Source organism: Dama dama, chromosome 13 (genome assembly GCF_033118175.1).
Source record: "Dama dama isolate Ldn47 chromosome 13, ASM3311817v1, whole genome shotgun sequence".
NCBI classification, from domain to species: Eukaryota; Metazoa; Chordata; class Mammalia; order Artiodactyla; family Cervidae; genus Dama; species Dama dama.
The window spans coordinates 68,205,118-68,215,764 of NC_083693.1; the positions used below are offsets into that span (position 1 = coordinate 68,205,118).

Below are 10,647 nucleotides of genomic sequence, written 5' to 3' on the forward strand. Positions count from 1 at the left end.
TTAACACACCCAAGTGATGTGACATTGACACGATGTATTATATACATTCAGTGAGGCGGCTCAGCAGTGAAAAATCCACCTGCAACGCAGGAGACATGAGTTCAATCCCTGGGTTGGGAAGATCCCCTGGAGGAAGGCAAGAATACTGGCAACTCACTCCAGTATTCCTGTCCGGAGAATCTCATGGACAGAGGAGCCTGGTGGGCTACAGTCCAGGGGTTGCAAGAGTCGCACACGATTTAGCCATTAAGCCACCACCATCACCACCATACATTCAACATCCCAGTCTTCCCACCTGCCTCAACACATCCTCCACAGGAAAAAACAACAAAAAAAAGAAAAAACAGTTATATATTGCAATTAGTTATCAAGTCTTGAGTCTCCTTTAATCTAAATAGTTCCTCTACCTTCATTGTCTTTCATAACTGAACCTTTTTAAAACAAAAAAGAAAATACAGTACCAACCAGCTAGTTTAACAGACTTTCTCTCGTTTTGGATTTGCCTGACTGCTTCCTCAGTGTCTGACTCAGATTAAGCACTTTTAGCAGGAACCGTACGTAAGTGATCCCCGCCTTCTCAGTCCATCACACCAGAACACGTGTGCCGTCAGTGTGACCCATTAATGATGAGGTCAAGTCTGCTCACTCAGTTACGGTGGTGACTGTCAATTTTTCTCCACTGAGAAAAAACTTTTTCCCTCTGCAAATAATATGTAAATGGCAGGAGACAGTCTGATACCGTCTAAATATCAAGATCCTCAACCCTTCTGAATGGTGTCAGCATCAACTGATGATCCTCGCCTGCATTAATTTCTACTATGGTGCTTGAAGACATGGTGATAGTCTATCTTTTACTTTTTATATGTTTATCAGTAGTGGCAATCCTTCTCCTTTCCCCCCTTACATACTTCTTTACTTATTTATAGTGACATGGACTTCGGGTTTTGGTTTTTCTTTTAGTGTGTTATAATTCATTATTGTCATTATCCTTTCTGATACTTAAATTTTCCAGATTTGGCCAATGGGAGCCCCTTCAGACCCAGTCTTGTGTCCTTTTAACATTTTTCCATTAGTCTTTGAGCACTTCCTTGCTTCTGGCACAATACTTTGAATTTTGAAAACATAAATCACTTTTTATTCAGTATCTTATAATAACCTACAATGGAAAAGAATCTGAAAAAATATATAGATGTATATAAAAGAATATGTACACACACACACACACACACAATCATTTTGCTGTACACCTAACATTGTAAATCAACTATGTTTTTTTAAAAAAGCATAAGTCACTTTAGACAACTGGTAACCAATAACTAAATCGATCACCTATATACTCAAGTTCTTGTGGGTAAAGAGAGAGAGAAATAACTCTCAAGATACAATTATACCCACCCCCTACATGGGCCACATCCTAAAATTTTATCTACTGAAAATCTTACAAATACATGCAAGGCACTAAATTAAATACTCAACTTAATGCAATTAGGCTACTTTCCCAATCTCTGAAAAGTAAAAACAGAAACGAACAGAAACACCTAACACACCTACCTAGGCGGGGTCGAGGTCGGAAGACCATTTCTAACCCCCTCACTTCCAGTGCACAATTGTCCTGCAACAAGGAGCCCCATGGAACGGACAGAGAAATTGACTGTATGAATCCTTCCGTGACTTCTAAAGGTGCATCTGCTGACTCCAGGATCTCATTGAGACACTAAAGAGAAAAAACAAGTGCATTTTGAAATCACAAGAACAAGAAAGTAAAACTGTTAACTTACTCAAAGAAGAAAGAGAAGAGTGAAAAAGCTGGCTTAAAGCTCCACATTCAAAAAACTAAGATCAAAGCATCCAGACCCATCATTTCATGGCAAATAAATGGCGAAAACGTGGAAAGAGTTACAGATTTTGTTTTCTTGGGCTCCAAAATCACTGCAGATGGTGACTGCAGCCATGAAACTAAAACACACTTGCTTAGAAGAAAAGCTGTAACAAACCTAGACAGCACATTAAAAAGCAGAGAAATCACTTTGCCGACAAAGGTTCATATGGTCAAAGCTATGGTTTTTCCAGTAGTCACGTATGGATGTAGGAGGCAGAGTACTGAAGAACTGATGTTTTTGAGTTGTGGTGCTGAAGAAGACTCCTGAGAGTCCCTTGGACAGCAAGGTGATCAAATCAGTAAATCCTAAAGGAAATCAACCCTGAATCTGCATTGGAAGGACTGATGCTAAAACTGAAGCTCCAGCACTTTGGCCACCTAATGCAAAGAGCTGACTCATTGGAAAAGACCCTAGTGCTGGGAAAGACTGAGGGCAAAAGGAGAAGGGGACAGCAGAGGATGAGATGGCAGGATGGCATCACCGACTCAATGGACATGAATCTGAGCAAACTCAGGGAGATAGTGAAGGACAGGGAAGCCTGGCGTGCTGCAGTCTATGGGATCACAAAGAGGTGGACATGACTTAGTGACTGAACAACAAATATGTTTATACATGTCTCAGGCACTAAGGATAAAGAAATCAGAGACCAAGATACAGATGATTCCTGGTCCTCAGTAAGCTGACAAAATAGCTTATTATGAAAGACGCATGTGATGAGTTGCATAACAGAGGAAATACACTGGACTACTTAAGCATGTAAAAGAACCTAATCTGAAGATTCAAGGCAGGGCACCTGAGGAAGTGCTATTTAAAGCTGAGACCAGAGAACTGAGGAGTTAATTGCACACAATGGTCCAGACAGATACCGTAGCATGTAGAAGGATTCAAAGAAGGCAGAGGTCAGTGTGTGCAAATACATATATCTGAGATATACAAGAGTATTTGGGCAGAGGGAAAAAGCTGCTTTAGGCTTTAGTGTAGCATGCCAGGCTGATGAGCCAGAGATAAGGCTACACAGATAAGGGTGAGCGGGATCCAAAAACCCTTGTAATTAATGTTAAAGAGTCTGAAATTTATCTCAAGGGCAATGTGAAACCATTGAAAGGTTTTAAGCAAGGGTGCCATGATGAGAAAAGAACTATTCAGTGAGCCACTCATAGGACGAAAGCAAAACTCAAGCAGAAAGACTGTTATAAATAAGAGAAACTAAGAGAAATTGGTTTGGCAAGGATGGGGACAATGAGGAAAGCAAGAAGTGGATGGATTTTTTTATAACATATTAGGAAGTAGATATAACTGGCATAATGAGTAGTAAAGAAAATAAGGAATGAAAAATAATTCCCAAGTTGCCGGCTTGGGCAACGGCTTTGACAGTGGTGCCATGTACTAAGTTAGGGGAGGGAGAGGTGAGAAGTTCAGTTCCGGAGAGTATATTTGAGCAGACCCCCAGGTGGAGATGTCTAGGACACAGGGGGGTGTTCTGGTCTAGAGTTCAGGAGAGCCATGTGGGCCTGTAATACAGAGGGGCTTTATAAACACAGAAGGTAAATGAAGCCACAGGAGTGAGGAGAGAGAGATATTCAGAACTAACATAGAGTAAAAAGACCAGAGATCTAGGACAGAATCCTGATAAACACCAACATTTAAGAAACAAGTTAAGAAAAAGGAACTTGCAAAGTGAACAACAACAACAAAATAATAATAAGCAGAGAAGCAGAAAGAAAATCATAGAGAAGGCAATGGCAACCCACTCCAGTGTTCTTGCCTGGAGAATCCCAGGGACGGGGGAGCCTGGTGGGCTGCCGTCTATGGGGTCGCACAGAGTCGGACACGACTGAAGTGACTTAGCAGCAGCAGCAAGTGCCCTTTTATAAAATGCAATGTTGAAGCCAGGAAGTAATGAAATTTATTTAAAACATTTTCTCAGCCAAAGCAAAACATATTTTTATAAATATTCTAGTGGCATGGAGTTTCTAATAATTGTGATTAAAAATTAAATTTTTTATTATTTCATGTTTAACAAGTATACAATTATACAAATTGACTTTGTTATAGTAATGGTTGATAAATAAATAATATACTGATATGAAAAAAAAAAAAAGAAAGAAAATCAAGGGACACTCTTGTCCCAGAAAGCTGTGGAAACATAACATAAAGAATGATCAAGTGCAACAAAAACCAACAAGAAGTCAAAGATCTTTTTCAATGTCCACTGAATTTAGTGACAGTTAGGGTTTAGGTGATCCCACTGAGAGCAATTTCAGTAAAGGGTTAACTACAAAAGAAGGACGACAGATGGATATAAATACAGTTAGAAGAATAATTAAATGGGTTTTTTTTAACAGACAATATACTTTTACATTTAAGCAACAAATATTTATCAAATACTAATCTACATGAAGATGCTTCCTGTATGCCATATTGCATAAGGGTAGTGTTGTAACTCTTCATCTACAAAGCTCACGTTGAACGTGGAGATTTAGAATGGCGCACATTATTTCACATTACTACTTTAACAGGCTTTCTTCACACTGGTATTTGTGTGATCCTACAGATTTCCTAGAGAGTACATGGACCTGGCTGGTTTTAAAGTATAAGTATCCAGATCCCTAACCTCCAAATGGGCTTCCCTGGTGGCTTAGTGGTAAGGACTCCACCTACCAAGCAGCAGGCTCGGGTTCCATCCCTGGGTTGGGAAGATCTCCTGGAGCAGGAAACAGCAAGGTGCTCCAGTATTCTTGCCTGGGAAATCCCACAGACAGAGAAGCCTGGGGGGCTACAGTCCGTGGGGTTGCAAAGAGCAGGACATGACTGACAGACACAGCACACACGCAATCTCCAAATATGTTCTTTCCTAAAATGGACCTAATGTGGCATCATGTTGGGTCCTCTTTCCCATATTCCCGTGTACAGTCCCCCTCTCCCACTGAGCCAAAAAAAAAACGCATATCTTTTCCCCCTCTTGAATCATCCCTTAGGCTCTGCCTAGGATATAAAAATCTTCAGGCAAAACCACCAATTAAGTCTTCTGGCCTTTCCCCTCCTGTACACATATTTTGGCATTGCCATAAAAAAGATCAAAGAACTAAGTGATTCCATTACTGCAAAATCCCTACAATTCTCATCTACTTATTAATGACGAGTGTTTCTCAAGCTTATGACTATCTTAAAAGTTTAGAAATTTATGTTGAACCCTATCAAATTTTAGTTGTAAGTATATTCATCCATGGATACCTGAAGAAAGCATAAGAGAGGAGAAAACACACCCAAAACATCAATAAATATATTTCTAATAAAAGTTATGTTTATTCAAACATATAATATTTATATTGTTTTGATCAACTGCACTCATAACTCTAATAACAAAACAATCCAGAGGAAAAATTTAACACTTAAAAGTTTAATGATATGTGAAGGAGATACTGATAAGATCAACATGGTAAGTCCTGCAGTAAACCACTTAAACGGCCAAAAAATTCAAAAAAAGGAAAAAGAAAAAATAGTGAAGAAATCATTGTGGGGATTAAAATGTTACACTAGAAAAATATTCACTTAATGCAAAAGAAAGCTTAATTGTGACAAAAATTTTCAGTATAATTTAAATTTAGTTACATGTCTTATTGAGAATGATAGCATGATCAATAAAAGATGTAAGTATTAAAATACATGAATTAGGATAAAATATATGAATTACAAAAAAATTGTGCAGAGAAGTTGAACAGACATATGAGTTCAACAGAAAAACATACACTGTTAAATTTCTAGCTACTAATGATGACCTTGTTTAAATATGTTTATGTGTATAATGGTGGATATATTTAGATCTTACTGGGTTTAAAAAAAACTATATTTTTATGATATAAGTATTTACAACACAACAAAAATTATCCTCAACTATTTAAACTTATATGGAGAAGGAGATGGCAACCCACTCCAGTACTCTTGCCTGGAAAATTCCATGGATGGAGGAGGCTGGTAGGCTACAGTCCATGGGGTTGCAAAGAGTCAGACACGACTGAGCAACTTCACTTTCTTTCTTTCTATAGTTCCTTTTGGAGAAGGAAATGGCAACCCACTCGTGTTCTTGCCTGGAGAATCCCATGGACAAGGGGCCTGGTGGGCCGTGGTCTGTGGGGTTGCAAAGGGTCAGACACGACTGAGCACACATGCACACACACTTAAACTTATAATGAAAAAATTTAAGTCAATTTAAAAATGGACAAGGAATATAGCAATTTTTCAGAAATTTTTGAAAGAAAATTGGGCAAAGATGTTTTAAGAATAGTCTTAAAAGAAAAAAGAATAGTCTTAAAACATAGTAGCGCAAAAGAAAAAAAAAAAAACAAAACACAGTAGCTCGGTCACTTACAAGCTGGGTGGTTCTGGACAAGTTTTTAACATGAGTCTCAATTTCCTCATCCATAAAACAGCCAGCCAGCCAGTGCATGCTCAGTCATGGCCGGCTCTCTGCAGCCATTCCGGCAAGAATACCAGAGTGGGTTGCCCTTTCCTATTCCAGGGGATCTTCCCAACCCAGGGGTCGAACCTGTATCTCTTGTGTCTCTTGTACTGACAGGCAGCTTCTTCACCAACTGTGCCAGCTGGGAAGCCCCAACCATAGAACAGGGAAAAGAGCAATTTCTCCAGGTTACTGTGAGTGTAAATGAAATAACACGTAAAGCTACCAACATGGCCCCTGGTACCAAGTGCCAACCATTGTTCCTTGTCTTCCACAGTGCCTAGCTAGCACAATGGGAAGCACTATTAGGAATTTAAGGTGTGCTTGGCAGAATGAAGAAAAGCAAATGTAAGTTGTACGCTTCTTTTTAATACATATCATGAGACTAACTAGGAAAAGAATACATCCTTATTAGTTTAAACCCAGGCATCACCATTCAAATAAAGTTAAAACAAATGCAAAAGTTGTACTGTACTTAATATACAAATGGATATCTGTATTCTGACTCAGGCCACACATCAGACTGGTACCAAGAGAAGACTAGCAGTTCCACAATGGAAGAGTGAAGAGTGGTACCCTTGGTTGGATGTTCCATTTCAATGCACTGACACTTGCGCATATAGTCTACATAATAAAAACAGACCTTTACACAGTAGAATCTCTGTGAGAGACAGAAAATGACAGTAAGTCGCTGATTTTCTTATGATCAAACATTTAGGAGTTGAATTTAAAGATAATAACCAATTTTCCTCTTCACAAAGATTAGAATTTTAAACACACCTACCTTTTATGTGATGACACATGGCTATCAGTAGCATATGCTATTATACTCCAATAGCAGTTATACTCCAAAACAACAAAACATAACTTTTTTTTTTTGATAGGTAAAAAGTGAATTTATTTAGAGAGAAACACTCCACAGAGTGTGGGCCATCGCAGAGGGTGAGTCTGGAGGCCCACAATCTGTCATTTAAAAGTAAAGATACCACTTTATTAATGAGTGAGAAAAGTAGCTTCTTTTCAAAGGGTATTTCTACTATGGAGAGGATATTTTTAAAACTTACATTTGGAAATGTTTCCACTGTTATATGATTTTGTAGCTGCAAAAGTATCTATTAAAATCCTATTTTTTAAGTCATTATCTAGACAGGTTACAAAGGTTTGAAAACATGAAAAATGATCTCAATAAATTTAAAGTCTTTTGAACAAAGTTCTTAAAAAGGCATTTTAAAGTTTATATATATATATATATATACAACATCGTCCAACTAATTAGCAAGAATAATTGATTGAGATCAAGGAAGAAGGGAATGTCAAAAGTGATTTCAACACAATCTTGTGCATAACTGACAGATGAGAATTGAAACCTCAGAACACTGTCAGTAAAAAAGAACATTGTCAGTGACAGTTTCTCCCATTTGGATCTATAAATCTCTGTGAGGTATCTTTTTTTTCATCATGAAAGTCATTAAAATCAAAGGTCAGAAGTAAACGAATTTGGAATCAGAAGTTTAGTTATATCTAAATGTCACACCAAGATTTATCTTAGTCATTAACACAGTCATTGACACTATAATTAAAGAAATCAGCAATAGCCAATGTTTACTGGATACTTTATTCAACATTATCATTTTGGCTGGGCATGTTCTTCACCTTCAAGAAGCAGAATAAAACATAACCTCTGGATTAAGTCCAACCATAAGTTATTTTTCCAATGATCCTGAAGTCAAATTGCAAAATTCAAATATTACCACCTGTGCTTTTCCTATGAGGTTAAATAAAACCTCACAAATGAGAGTGCCCAGACAGTACCTGAAATAAACAAATGCTCAATTATATTAACTGCTCCTTCTTTGGCTTGAAGCCATGTGATTAATGAAGAAATAACAAGCCTAGGAATTAGACTTGAATTCTCACTATACCACTTGCTATATGTGTGATATAATAATCTCAGTCAAATTATTTAACTCCATCTGTAAAATGGAAATATGAATACCCACCTTATAGGGTTAATGTGAAAAGTCATTAAAGAATAATGCATACATACAGCACTGTAAATCAACTATACTTCAATAAATAAATGAATACTAAAAATTAGAAAATAATGCAGCAAAGTCATTTGACCTAAACAAGACTGTTAATCAATGTCCAACCCTCCTCCTTCAAGATAGCCTAGTCATAACTGTACCAAAAGAACAGACTTACAGGTCAATGAATTTTAAAATATCCATCAGAGTCCCTATCTTTTGGTAAGAATTACGGCAATGGAGTTCCCTGACACAGTGCCTGGCATGGAGACAACACTCCATTAATATTTACTGAACTCAGGTGAATTACTATATCCACTGTCACTGTGGTAAACTGGCAGCATGGGCGAGCCCCGGAGGGTCAGGGGAGGACTTGGTCCTCCTGTTACTCAAGCCAGGATTCTTCCCACTATTCTGTGTGCACTCTCCCTAGCTGAGGTCATCCACTTGCTGATAAAACTATATGCTTCTTTATACCAGTACAAATTCATTCACCGGTCATAATAAGGTGTTACCATAATGCGAGTTTTTCGGGGGTTCTATGACTAAGGAAGTCATTACTCTGTTAAAATGCTTTTACATACAAGGAAAAAACAAAACAAAACATTTGAGCTTTTTACACAACTTACACTAAAAAAAAAAAGTTTCCTTTTCTTTTGCCCAATTACCACAGCAAAGTCACCTATGTTGATGATTTCCTTAAGGTAAACTGTGTTGGAAAGCTTTTAGAATAGTAACAGAACAATGATACTTTCAGAACAGTAAAACCAATTCAAACTGGGAGCAGCAAACTCTAGTGGAACAAATAAAGAGTTGGGGAACGGTGGAGAGCCCCTTCATTCTTGCCAAACTCAAAGCTGAAATACACAAGTGAAATACTATGCGCTGAGAACACAGGGATGCAGGCACAACGATACATGAAGTACCTGTTAATATGAGTCAATTCACAACCCCTGGATGACAAGCAGAAGACAGGTTTTTAAGAGTGCAGCTTCAGCACTTTTGCAACACCCGCTTTTACGATCTGTCACGGTGAAGCAAACAGGCACAACCAAACATCCCTATTAGGGCCACACGACCATCCAACGATGGGCCTTTACAGGAGCGAAAGCAACAAACCGGCAGAGGAGACCTAAGTTTCTTCTAAATGCCAGACGCTGGACTGAGGCCGCGGGGTGAAAGGGACCAACCCCAAATAAATAAAGGAATACCCAGGCATTCTGACATCCCCGCAGGTCCTCCCCACCCTCGGTCTTTCCGGGGAGTGTCATGCCACGAAATACGACTTGTCTGCACACAACCTCGAGATCCCTCCTAAAGGGGCGGCAGAGCACGGGTCACTTCCTTCCATGGACTCCTTTCAGCCAGCTTCACAGACCCCCACCCCAAACCACGGACTCCACTGATGGCCGCAGTGTGGACTCCATTACCTCTGCTGAGTTTCTGGAACACGTGATTTGGAAGGGCAAACTTGCTAGAAAAGGACTGAACGACACTTGTTACACATTTCTCGGAGTCCTACCCTACCTGGAGCCAAACAACCTCCAGGGAGGGACGGAACGTCACCCGTCCTCGATGACACTGGTTCAGATCGCCCTGAGGAGGAGACTGTGTCCCCCTCCCTCCACCCCGGCTGGCCGCCAGCACCTCTTACCCATTTGTCCAAGGGGACCTGAGCGAGGGACCCGGTGCCCTGGTACAGGTCCAGGCTGAGCTGCTCCAGGCTCAGCTTCTCCTGCAGAAAGTGGCCCAGGTACCTCTGCAGGAGGTACCGACAGGCCCTCTTCTTGATGGACTCCGAAAACGGCCAAGGCATGGTGAGGGCTGGCAGCTGGGCCGGCAGGGCTGCGGGCGGCTCCGGCCTGGGGGCTCCGGCCAGGCTCCTGCTCCAGGCCGCGGCTGGGGCAGCGGCGGCGGCGTCCCGGCGAAGCCTAAGCCCGGGGAGGCCCCTCCATGCCCGCTCGGCGAAGCCTAAGCCCGGGGAGGCCCCTCCATGCCCGCTCGGCGTCGGGCGTCCCTCAGGGCGACCCCATCGCCTGTGCGGCGCCGCTCGCGCTAGGCCTGGAGGGGACAAGTCGCGGAAGAGTCCCTGTTAGCCCCAAGCCCGGGGGCCGGGAGGTATCCGAGGAGGGTCCTAGTCGGCACTGGAGAGAGGGTACAAGAGAGCACGCGGGGAGACGGCAGGGCCTGAGGCCACGGTGAGGCGGACACCTCCACAGAGGCCGCGCAACGAATTTGTTGTCATCCGCGGGGCGCGCGCTCCCGGCTCTGGGACGCTCCC

The 10,647-nt window shown here is 41.0% G+C and overlaps 1 protein-coding gene across 4 annotated transcripts in view; it reads right to left on the minus strand.

The window, feature by feature from the left end:
* ATG2B (autophagy related 2B) overlaps positions 1–10,642 on the minus strand; it is a 75,193-nt gene extending 64,551 nt beyond the window's left edge. For 2 of the 4 annotated variants that reach the window (XR_009695475.1, XM_061159376.1), the window contains exons 1-2: positions 10,021–10,642; positions 1,552–1,714 (exon numbers count right to left, since the gene is read on the minus strand). Coding sequence is in view for 3 of the 4 variants with exons in the window: in XM_061159376.1 (XP_061015359.1) it covers positions 1,552–1,714; positions 10,021–10,182 (325 nt within the window). In the remaining variant the exon portion in view is untranslated. Of the gene's footprint in view, positions 1–1,551; positions 1,715–4,541; positions 4,991–10,020 lie in introns of those variants that run through there. The other 2 variants (XM_061159375.1, XM_061159377.1) reach the window with 2 other exon arrangements.
* Positions 10,643–10,647: the final 5 nt, after the last annotated feature.